Source organism: Cibotium barometz, chromosome 33 (genome assembly GCF_041138505.1).
Source record: "Cibotium barometz isolate CiBa-2024 chromosome 33, ASM4113850v1, whole genome shotgun sequence".
In the NCBI taxonomy this organism is placed as follows: Eukaryota; Viridiplantae; Streptophyta; class Polypodiopsida; order Cyatheales; family Cibotiaceae; genus Cibotium; species Cibotium barometz.
The window spans coordinates 16,179,735-16,191,834 of NC_141078.1; the positions used below are offsets into that span (position 1 = coordinate 16,179,735).

The 12,100-nt window shown below is 48.7% G+C and overlaps 1 protein-coding gene across 1 annotated transcript in view; it reads right to left on the bottom strand.

Moving 5' to 3' along the window:
* Positions 1-614: 614 nt before the first annotated feature.
* LOC147619351 (uncharacterized) overlaps positions 615-12,100 on the bottom strand; it is a 31,258-nt gene continuing 19,772 nt past the window's right edge. Inside the window, exons 3-6 of the mRNA XM_086772982.1 lie at positions 2,213-2,323; positions 1,771-1,938; positions 1,407-1,676; positions 615-1,194 (exon numbers count right to left, since the gene is read on the bottom strand). Of these exons, the coding sequence (XP_086629108.1) occupies positions 862-1,194; positions 1,407-1,676; positions 1,771-1,938; positions 2,213-2,323 (882 nt within the window). The 3' untranslated portion in view covers positions 615-861. The remainder of the gene's footprint in view (positions 1,195-1,406; positions 1,677-1,770; positions 1,939-2,212; positions 2,324-12,100) is intronic.

The window sequence follows — 12,100 nt, forward strand, 5'->3', positions numbered from 1 at the left end:
CCAACTCAGATCCAGACTTTTTTCTGCCACCTCCAGCTAAACTGTGCCTTAAGAGGAGGAAACTCTTATCAATGCCTTAGCATTGAAAGTCACTTGTTTAAATTGTTGTTTGAATTGATTAATTTGCATATGGAGCTCAATCAATTGTGTTCTTTGCCTAAGCATGTTGAAGTACTCCTTGCACAACATCATGACCAATGGGAGACTTCTGCAAAACCACCCAGTCGTGTGAACCCAACCTTAAGTTGAGCCACTTATTCATGTCATGTGGAGATATATCCCAACCAGGTACAATTTAGCCCATCTCAAAACTCTAGCTGTATCGTACTGGTGGGGGGAGTAACTCCAAGCTTTCACACAAGCTTACGGTGAAGCACTTGCTCACTAGCCAACCACCACCTGCCCAACCTGTGTAGACTAAGCAATAACTAAATTTCGCAAGATTTGTGGGGTATGTTCTGACATCAGAAATTGGAACATCCACAAACAAAACTTCCATCATTAAGATACATACCCTCTCGAAACCAACAAACGAATCCTCACACATTGCCATCAACCTTGTCCTGACCGTGGTCTGAGAGAGAGAGAGAGAGAGAGAGAGAGAGAGAGAGAGAGAGGAAATTAATTTTTTGCCTGTACAGAGCTTGAAGTTACTACATTACGCTTTACTATTTAGTTGCATAGGCAACTATTGTTCGTGAAGCATACATATGCAAAGAACTATCACATAACCAGACTTTCTCCCAAAACCATTGCCAATAGGTCACTTCACTGTACATCCTTTCACGCTGTTGTAGCCCTGATTACAGGCACCCTTGACCGGCATATTTACCAGCACCCTGGATCTCATGAGACCACATGCTACTGGCGCCCTTGACCAACATATTCCCTTCTTCCACCATCATTGGCTCCTTCGTAATTGTGGCCAACAGGATCATAGCCATTACCACCATAATAACCTGCAGGTCCAGTACTGTATGGACTTGGCTCATAGCTCAGCTGGCCTCCTGGATAGCCATAACCACCCCCACGAGGACCATAGCCACCACCTTGTGGACAATCACGGGAGAAATGACCACCTTGGCCACACGTGTAGCATACACGGCCCCCACTTCGTCCTCCACCAAAGGCTCCACCGCTGAAATTTCCATTATAGCCACCTCCACGGGGACACTCTCGAGAAAAATGGCCAACCTGGAAAAAAAATAAATAGCGAGTCTAGAAGAGAAGACCAGGGTCTAAAAAATTAAATGGTTAGTTCACAAGAAAAAAATATAAGCTCCTTCCTTTCAAAGGAGAAAATTAAATGGTAAAATGTGCACACGTGTGTTTGTGTACATGCATAATTTTAGATTAAACAGTAAATATCACATTAGCATGAAACTCTCTATAAAAGAAGCACTAACCTCTCCACAAGCATAGCATTCAGATTGCCCTCCAGGTTTTCTTGCACCTCCCCAAGTGTCACCATAGGAGGAGACTGACTTGTCACCACCAGCATCTCGCCCAGTACGACTCCTGAAATTTCCGAAGCCGGCCTCAACAACAGCACCTTCTCTTCCAGTATATGCTCCACCATATGGCATAGAAGCAGCAGCAGGTAAGGCATTTTCATCTCGTTTCTTGTCAAATGAGCGCTTTGTGCCCCCACTTTGAGCAGGCTGAACAGCTAGCTTCTGTCACGATTCAACAGAGCAATGACATGTGAGATAGGGACACTACTGCTGTCTAGAAACCAGAGAACACAGATAACATTAAAGAGAAATTTACCTCAAATGATGCTTGCAGTTCTTCCAACTTCTTTTCTTTAACTGCTACTTCTTCAGTTAGAAGAGATGCTTTTACAGCGTCCGTCTCATTCTCAAGCTCAGTCTTTGCAAATGACAACTCTGCTTCAGCTGCTTTTTTCTCCTCGCGTTGAGCCTCTGTTAGAACAGTCTGACAGAGAAAATATAGAATAGGGTAACTGGTGTGTTAGCAACCCAGAATTCAAACGTGCTATGACATGTCTAGAATCAGAATAACTCTTTCTAACTCTAGCAATGCCTATGCTATTTGATGAGCAGGCAACTTCTCATATTCCTATGGTACGGAGTGAATTGTTGGCCAGAATCTGACAGCAGCCAAGATAACCTAACAAACCCTCCTCCCCCTCCACATGAGAAGGGAGGGGGGATAAAGACTGATGGATCCTGAGGAAAAAAGATTGTACCTGAGGTTTCCATTCTCTGCTTGCTTGCTCTTTCAGCACCTCAGTCTCTTTTTTCCCTTCTCTCTCTGCAATCACTTGCTCCTTGGGGCGTGCAGCTCCAAATGGATTTGGCTGCACTCACATCACATGACAAATTAAGAATTATGGCTTTAAACGTGGCCAAGGCAGGCAGTCAGATACACAAACATTAGTTTTAATACACCTGCACACGCATATACAATTACAATTGCTCAAGCACATCTGAAAACCCATGTGCATGTGACAACACGTGTATGCATACACAACACAATAACACGTACTTTGACAATTAGTCAAACAATATCTTCGACCACACCTTCAAAGCCCATTCCCATCATCTATGTTACATACATTGCATGCACAACAGCCATTTTCGGTTGAAAATAGGGGCTAGGCATTTGTAAAAAGACTCTAGACATGAAAAAAATATGCCAGAGACTCTTCAGAGCTAATTCCTGTGTACATGAATGACGACTGCTCCTGATCGGCCACCAGCGTTGGGGGCGCCACCCCCACAAAATCCCATTATTAGACATGAAAGGAATAGGCCAGGGATTCTTTTCACAGAGCTAACTCCCCTTTGCTTGATGACTGCTGCTGGTCAGCCACTACCTAACTCCCCCATGCTTGACAACTGCCGGTGGCCGATCAACACCAGTACTGGGAGTTCCACACCCCCTCTCCTTACCTTGGACTTGCTACTCATACAAACATCCAGCAAGTCCCAGGCGTGTACATGTCCTTAAGATGTGTCACAATTGAAAATATGCATACATATATATACATACATACAGTCAGCCACTACCTACTCCCGCGTGCTTGACAACTGCTGGTGGCCAATCAACTGCTGTTGATCGGCCACCAGCACTGGAAGTTCCACCCACCCTCTCCTCACCTTGGACTACTTAGAAGTCATCTCCTGTCTAGTTTTATACACCAGGGCCTTTGTTGTGGGTGTGCCCGCCCTTATGAGGTGTTTTATCATTTTTCCCCACTCTCCGCATTTTTCCCCTATTTTTCCTAATTTTTCGGTGGCTTGGGAGGCAGCCCATGTGCTGGCCGACTACTGGAACTAGTCCACGACTCCATGTGTGTGATGGCCGACTGCTGATGACAAGCTGGCCGACTGGATGTGTGAGCTGGTCGTGGAGTTTCAGGGCCAGTCGGCTGCCCTACAGCAGGCCAACTGCTGTTGGGGGGCCATATAAATAGGCCCCCAGCCCCCTTGCCAGTTTTGTATCAACCCCGGGATCTTCTTGTGTATATAGAGCAGAGTTACACGCCTCTATCTCCCTCTCTCTTGTGCTGTATTTTTTCTGCATGCGTTTTTTGCTCTCGTGTTCCCAAATCTGGTCATCATCTCCGCTGCGTATTCTGACATGGTATCAGAGCCTAGGCTCTAGATAGTTCTTGGGATTTGTGTGAGCAAGAGGGGGACTGTTGTGTGGCTGATTGGTGGACCGTACGGGACTGTTCGGGAAGAGGAGAAGCAAGAGGACGGCGGGCTGATTTGCTGGACAGCCACTTGCAGGTATTGTTCTTCTTTGTTCCCACCCACCCACCCTTTTCAAAGTACATCCCCGCAATGGCAGATCTGTTTGAGATGGCCGAGAGGCATGTGAAGATCCCGACACTCCCCACGTTCCCGGTGGACCATCAGTTGGGACGGGAGCAACTACGGCATATGGAAGGTTATGATGGAATCTGTTCTGGAGTCTTACGACCTCGCTGATTTCGTCGTTGTTGGGGTTCCACGGCCGGAAGTAGAGGAAGGGGAGTTACCGTCGATCCGAAAGGACCGGGAGGCTCAGACACAGATGTGGGATCGTGTCAACGCCAGGGTTTGTTCGTTTACCTTTCTCAACTGCACACCACAGGAAATCAATCATGTAAAGCATATGACGCTGGCCAGAGGTATATGGCAGCATTTGGCTTCTCTTTACAACAGGGTATCGCCCATGAAGAGGATTTCCTTGGAAGTACAGATGCGGGTTATGAACCCCGCAAAGTCGTCGACGATGCGGGAGCATATTAACAAGCTGCAAGCTCTTCAGCAGGAAGTTCTTCAGGCTAGGAAGGAGATATCGTCAGAGGACATGGCCATAACGTTGCTGTCACACTTGCCCTCTCAGTACTCAGCATTTTACTCGTCTTTGATTACCAGTGACAGGCTCAGCACCATCACATGGGAGGAGCTTGTGCCCATGGTCCTGGACCAGGAGGAACGATTCACGAACCCTCCTCAGGGTGGAGGTTCGGAGGCCTTAACTGGCCAACAGTCGAAAGGCCGTAACACGGGCAAAGAGAAGGCTTTGTCGGAGAAGTCTTCTGAGAAGAAGTCCGTTACTGACCGCGAGAAACTAAAGGCAGAGAGAACCTGTAATGATTGTGGCGAGAAAGGCCACTATTGGAGGCAGTGTCCCAAGCGGAAGACTGAGAAGGGTGAAGATTCCTCAACAGCAATCATAAAGACTCCGGCTTTTGTGCACCTGGAGGCACACCGATGTTTCATTTTCTTCAAGCAGCAGGGAGGAGATTGGAGGACTCTCCGCAACGGATTATCGGGAGTGGATTCTAGATAGTGGTGCTTCCAGGCACATGACTCCTTCCCGCTCTGGTTTACAGGATCTCTACAGGCTTTCTGGTCACATTCTTACTGGGGATACGTCCACTATCCCAGTTCACAGTGAGGGCAGGATGGAGATAGCTCCCGATGGCAGAGGGGGGAAGCATTCCTCCCCGGTGTTGTATGTTCCGGCACTTGGTTTTCATCTGTTGTCAGTGCATCAGGTTTGCAAGACGAGCGTACGGGTGGAGTTTGATGAGCATTTTGTTGCTCTCCGGGACAAAGCAACAGGCCAAGTGGTTTGGGAAGGCGGAGTGGAGAATGGAGTTTACAAGCTTTCAGCACTCTCTCCCAAGTCCTCAGGTTTGTCATGAGTGGCAGTCTGGTAATGGCCACTTAAGTGTGGATACGCTACAGGTACAGGCTTTCCGGGACCAGATGGTGGATAGCTTGCCAGTAGATGGCAGCAGTTGGCAAGAACTCTCCAGTACTGATGCTGGTAGTTCTTGTGTTCGTCAAACAGAGAAAACTGAACAGGTCACTTATGCTGTGATGTCTCGTCGTATTCGGAGCAAAGAACCTCCGGTAGATGAGGATGTTCTTTCCACGGGGACCTTTTGGAAAGCCAGGCAGGTGGCAGTTGATTACTTGCAGAAGGAGGTGCATACTCCAAGCTTGGTGGTTCCGGATTCAAAGGGGGTGGTTGACAGGTTTCAGAAGGCCTTGCGTGGTCTTCATCAGGTTTCGAGGACTTGTTTTTGCACCGTAAAAGGTGTTGATCCTTGTGAGCAATGTGATGCCTCTTTGACTCAGAAGCAGAATGGTTCATTGATCTAGTTGATGGACACCAGATTGGACGGGAGCTTCCTGATGAGGCAGTTGAGCTCATGGTTGCGGATGACCCTTTGGGAGGCAGGATTGCGTTTCCTGTGGTTTCTGCGGCATGCGAAGGATCATGGACTCTTGTACACAGGAGGGGGATTGTTGGATGGAGTCCGACTCTACGGTTGGAGTGACTCAGTTTGGGGAGGAGATCCGGACACGAGGAGATCTACTTCAGGCCCAAGAGCAGTTTTATGTAGCAGTAAGAAGCAGTCATCTTTTGCCTTGTCGAGCAAGGAGGCAGAGTACCGGGCTGCTTGTGATGCTGCTTGTGAGGCGGTGATGTGAGGTGGTGAGGATGCAGGTTGCATTGCAGGTTTGGGCTTCCACTGGCGAACCCATGGTCATCCAGAGGCACTTTGTTCGTGAACAGATCGTTGCTGATGACATCTTGCTAGAGTTTTGTTCGACGGAGGACAGTACGGTGGACCTCTCCACGAAGTCGCTATCTCAAGATTTGCTCAGGCGGCACCCCAGCTCCCTGTGGTTGGTTTCACAGCCAGGAGCTGAGAGGGGGTGTTAGAAGTCATCTCCTGTCTAGTTTTATACACCAGGGCCTTTGTTGTGGGTGTGCCCGCCCTTATGAGGTGTTTTATCATTTTTCCCCACTCTCCGCATTTTCCCCCTATTTTTCCTATTTTTTCGGTGGCTTGGGAGGCAGCCCATGTGCTGGCCGACTACTGGAACTAGTCCACGACTCCATGTGTGTGATGGTCGACTGCTGACAAGCTGGCCGACTGGATGTGTTAGCTGGTCGTGGAGTTTCAGGGCCAGTCGGCTGCCCTACAGCAGGCCGACTGCTGTTGGGGGGCCATATAAATAGGCCCCCAGCCCCCTTGCCAGTTTTGTATCAACCCCGGGATCTCCTTGTGTATATAGAGCAGAGTTACACGCCTCTATCTCCCTCTCTCTTGTGCTGTATTTTTTCTGCATGCGTTTTTTGCTCTTGTGTTCCCAGATCTGGTCATCATCTCCACTGCGTATTCTGACAGGACTTGCTACTCATATGAAGTGTACCCTTTCAGTCCACCAGTCAAACATCCAGCAAGTCCCAAGCGTGTACATGTCCTTGAAAATATGCATACATATATATACATACATACATGGAGTGTCACGTGCATCCAGCACTTGGATGCCACGTGGATTTATCTGTACAGCCAGTGCAAGACCTGGAGTGGAAACTCGTCCCATCATCCAGCAAGTCCCAAGCGTGTACATGTCCTTGAAAATATGCATACATATATATACATACATACATGGAGTGTCACGTGCATCCAGCACTTGGATGCCACGTGGATTTATCTGTACAGCCAGTGCAAGACCTGGAGTGGAAACTCGTCCCATGTGAGCCCCAGTCCAGGACGAGTCAAGGTCAGGGTTCCATTCTAAGCGTCCAAGGTCAACCAGGGTTCCATTCTAACCATGTGAGCCCCAGTCTGGGACGAGTCAACCAGGGTTCCATTCTAAGCATCCAAGGTCAGGTGTACAAGTCCCGTTCATGATCTTGGTCAAGTGAGAGTCCATACTGTGAGTCTGTACAAGTCCCGTACATGATCTTGGTCAAGTGCTAGTCCATACTGTGAGTCTCCCTCTAGAATGATGACCAGATGCCATGCATCAGAGTAAGTAGAAGCATGTAGATAGCATATAGGAGAAGGGGCAAGCCCTTTGGGCTACCCCAGGAAGGGCTTGGAATCCCTTGAGTAGGCACGGGGTAGACCTTAGGCCACCCAAGTGGGCCAAGATGACCCATGGCCTTTGCCCACTAGTAGCCAGGAAGGCTAAGGTATGTTGTTGGCCAGCCTTAGGAGGCCTGGACCACAACAGAGAAACGGCCAGATTGTGGCCAGCCTTAGATGTGAAAAGCACTGCCTAAAAGGGACTTCAGCAAGTCGTGGAGAAATAAAAAACAGGCCAACTCATGCATAAAGCCAGTCGATGAGCATCAGTAGGGGCTATAAATAGGCATGGAATTAAGTCATTCATCTCATAATTCACAAAGGGTTGCTGTATTCCAAGGGCCAGGACAGCCAAGGGGAGGGCTACAACCAAGGTCAAGAACAGATCATCAGATGTGTTATTGTACATCATTCTAATAAAGCAAATATAACATTCGTGGTGTGATCCATATAGAGGGTATTTGGGACCCAATACTCTCTCTCTCTCTCTCTCTCTCTCTCTCTCTCTCTCTTGAGGAGACCTTGGAGAGGCACATAGGTACCTTCCCATTCCCGACGGATCTGCAGAGCCTCCTACAGCTTAACCCCATGCATGATATCCTTGACGGCTCCCTCCCCCTACCTGGGGATTAGCTCCATAGGTTGTATGATGATGGTCCCACTTTGTATCATATGGCTCACAGACATGAGTGTGCACAACATGTTCCAAACGATGATGCAAACAATTGCAGACCAAGGTGAAGAGTGAAGGTCAAGAACAGATCATCAAATGTGTTATTGCACATCATTCTAATAAAGCAAATATAACATTCGTGGTGTGATCCCTAAAGAGGGTATTCAGAACCCAATACAGATCTCTCTCTCTCTCTCTCTCTCTCTCTCTCTCTCTCACGGCCATCAAAGAGGAGATCTCCAAGGAGATCACAAAGGACATGGAGGGAAAACTCAAAGCCAAGCAGTCAGGATGGGTTGAGGTGGTGAAGAAGAACATCCGTAAAGAAGTGAGGGAGGAGACTCAAAGGGAAGAACATCAAATCATTCACACCACCATTGAGGAGGAGAAGATGAGGCATGCCCGCCGCCTCAACATTCGAGTCACAAGTATAGCTGAGACACCCAACTCCACTCCCGAGAAAGATGGACAGCTTCTATGCATGAAGCTAGGCTACAAGGAAGAGGACCCTCTCCCCTTCACCAAAGCATGGAGAGCCAGGAAAGACTCAACACGCAAGCGAGCCCTCATCCTACAGTTTGCAGGAGAGACGGAGAGGGTCACCTTTATAAGGAAGAGGGGTCATACTACGAGGCTTAAAGGGAGCTCCTATTTTCTTGGTGGATGATCTCACAAGGATGCAGCTAGAGCATAGGAGAGCTTGCATGCCACGAGTCTTACACGCGAGGAGAGAAGGCAAGAAGGCCTTCTATCGAGATGGTCAGGTCATCATTGATGGCCAACCCATGGATTAGCGGTTTGGGGCCTATGGGACACATACCAGGCCACTGACAGAGATACACATGGCATAATGGAACTGTAATGGTTCACTATGGGTGCAGCCTAGACGACTGGAGCATGTTATGGTGAGAGGAGACATCATACTTCTGACAGAGACACATCAGAGCCCAGAGAGAGGGCTACCTCGAGTAGAGGGATTCCAGTGGGAGTTAGCATACAGGAGGACCACACGCCAGGGTACCTTGAGAGGATCGGGGGGAGTAGCAGTTCTATTCAGACGGGAGCTACAGGGGAGACTGAGAGTGGTAGCACAGGATCTAGAGGCCAGATACATGTGGATCAGCTTACAGCTCTCACAGGACAGGGTTATATACATAGCCCTATGTTACTTTCCTCCATCAGGATCCTCCTATGTCATTACAGAGGACATGCCACAGGAGGAGGAGACAGAAGCCTTGCCATACACTTGTCTGTCAGAGGAGATTATGCATTATTCTACACTAGGGAAAGTATTTCTTACGTGTGACTTCAATGCCCACACACAGAGCAGACAGTGTGAGGTGTATGACTATGATGACATGGAGATCCTCCACCCTGTGGATCCAAAGGAGATAGGGGCTAGTCGGGCATCAGAGGACACTGGACCAGACAGAGGACATTATGGGGACCACTTACTAGGAGCTGGGAGTGTGACTCGCGGCGGGTGCCCGGGGGACTAGGGTCTTTGACACACTTGTTGATACCATCAATGCATATTAAAACACTTAAACATGGCCACAGCCTTAACACATATCCATCATCACTTTGCATAAAACATAAAAGTTGGACAAAACATCCACAAATGCTGAAAATGGAGCTTGCACGTGTGACACCGCATAGAGGCCGGAATGGGCCGACCCCCCCCTTGGAGTATTTTATTAGCCAAGGAGAATAATATCATGTACAAGCTTTGAGGGCCTTACTCTCCCCACGGGAGATGCCAGATTATCCATATACAAATGCCATAACACAGCCCAACACGAGGCTACCAAGCCGGAAAATAGGCTGTAGAAATGCCGAGCCAACAATATAATCCATATGCCTCCGTGTGGGTACTGATTCTTCCCCAAAAACCACGGGTCTTCATGCAATAGAGCTGGTACAACAAGTACAACTCTCCATTCAGTCGATATAGCAAGTACAATGGCTGGTACAACCGGTACAATGGCTGGTACAGCAAGATACAGTGGCTGGTACAGCAGGATACAGTGGCTGGTACAGCCGGTACGGTGGCTGGTACAGCATGTACAGTGACTAGTATAGCAGGTACAGTGGCTGGAAATCATAATAAATGATTAAATACCCTTGCCTTCAGTATTTCTTCGCGATGGACGCCTCCAAAACAGTCCCCAACAGCCGGTATTCTTCATGGGCAGCCTTCAAGGGAGAGAGAAAGAGAGTAGCCATCATTAGGGCAGCCTGTAACGGTGGTATAGGCTAGTGTGCAGCAAGAGAGCCTCCATTAATGAAGAGGGAGGGCTCCAATTTATAGATTTGGGCCTCCCATGAGCTAAAATGCCAAGAGAAGGCTACAATGACAAGTGGAGAGCCACACAATAGCTGAAGTGACAAGTGTGAGGCCACTTGTCTCACTTTGATCCATTTTGTAGTATTCTCGGGATCTTCTTGTGTATATAGAGCAGAGTTACACGCCTCTGTCTCTCTCTCTCTTGTGCTGTGATTTTCTGCACTGCGTTTTGCTCTCGTGCTCCCAGATCTGGTCAACATCTCCGCTGCGTATTCTGACATGGTATCAGAGCCTAGGCTCTAGATAGTTCTTGGGATTTGTGTGAGCAAGAGGGGGACTGTTGTGTGGCTGATTGGTGGACCGTACGAGACTGTTCGGGAAGAGGAGAAGCAAGAGGACGGCGGGCTGATTTGCTGGACAGCCACTTGCAGGTATTGTTCTTCTTTGTTCCCACCCAAAGTACATCCCCGCAATGGCAGATCTGTTTGAGATGGCCGAGAGGCATGTGAAGATCCCGACACTCCCCACGTTCCCGGTGGACCGTTAGTTGGGACGGGAACAACTACGGCATATGGAAGGTTATGATGGAATCTGTTCTGGAGTCTTACGACCTCGCTGATTTCGTCGTTGTTGGGGTTCCACGGCCGGAAGTAGAGGAAGGGGAGTTACCGTCGATCCGAAAGGACCGGGAGGCTCAGACACAGATGTGGGATCGTGTCAACGCTACGGTCCATTCGTTTATCTTTCTCAACTGCACACCGCAGGTAATCAATCATGTAAAGCATATGACGCTGGCCAGAGAAATATGGCAGCATTTGGCCTCTCTTTACAACAGGGTATCGCCCATGAAGAGGATTTCCTTGGAAGTACAGATGCGGGTTATGAGCCCTGCAAAGTCGTCGACGATGCGAGAGCATATTAACAAGCATTTGGCCTCTCTTTACAACAGGGTATCGCCCATGAAGAGGATTTCCTTGGAAGTACAGATGCGGGTTATGAGCCTTGCAAAGTCGTCGACGATGCAGGAGCATATTAACAAGCTGCAGGCTCTTCAGCAGGAAGTTCTTCAGGCTGGGAAGGAGATATCGTCAGAGGACATGGACATAACGTTGCTGTCACGCTTGCCCTCTCAGTACTCAGCATTTTACTTTTACTTGATTACCAGTGGTGGCTGGCTCAGCACCATCACGTGGGAGGAGCTTGTGCCCATGGTCCTGGACCAGGAGGAACGATTCACGAACCCTCCTCAGGGTGGAGGTTCGGAGGCCTTAACTGGCCAACGGTCGAAAGGCCGTAACACGGCTAAAGGGAAGGCTTCGTCGGAGAAGTCTTCTAAGAAGTAGTCCGTTATTACTGACCGCGAGAAACTAAAGGCAGAGAGGACCTGTAATGATTGTGGCGAGAAAGGCCACTATTGGAGGCAGTGTCCCAAGCGGAAGACCGAGAAGGGTGAAGATTCCTCAGCGGCAATCATGAAGACTCCGGCTTTTGTGCACTTGGAGGTGGTGGACACCGATGTTTCATTTTCTTCAGGCAGGGAGGAGATTGGAGGATTCTCGGCAACGGATACTCGGGAGTGGATTCTAGACACTGGTGCTTCCAAGCACATGACTCCTTCCCATTCTGGTTTACAGGATCTCTGCAAGTATTCTGGTCACATTCTTACTGGGGATACATCCACTTTCCCAGTTCACAGTGAGGGCAGGATGGAGATAGTTCTCGATGGCAAAGGAGGGAAGCATTCCTCCTGGGTGTTGTATGTTCCGTCACTTGGTTTTCATCT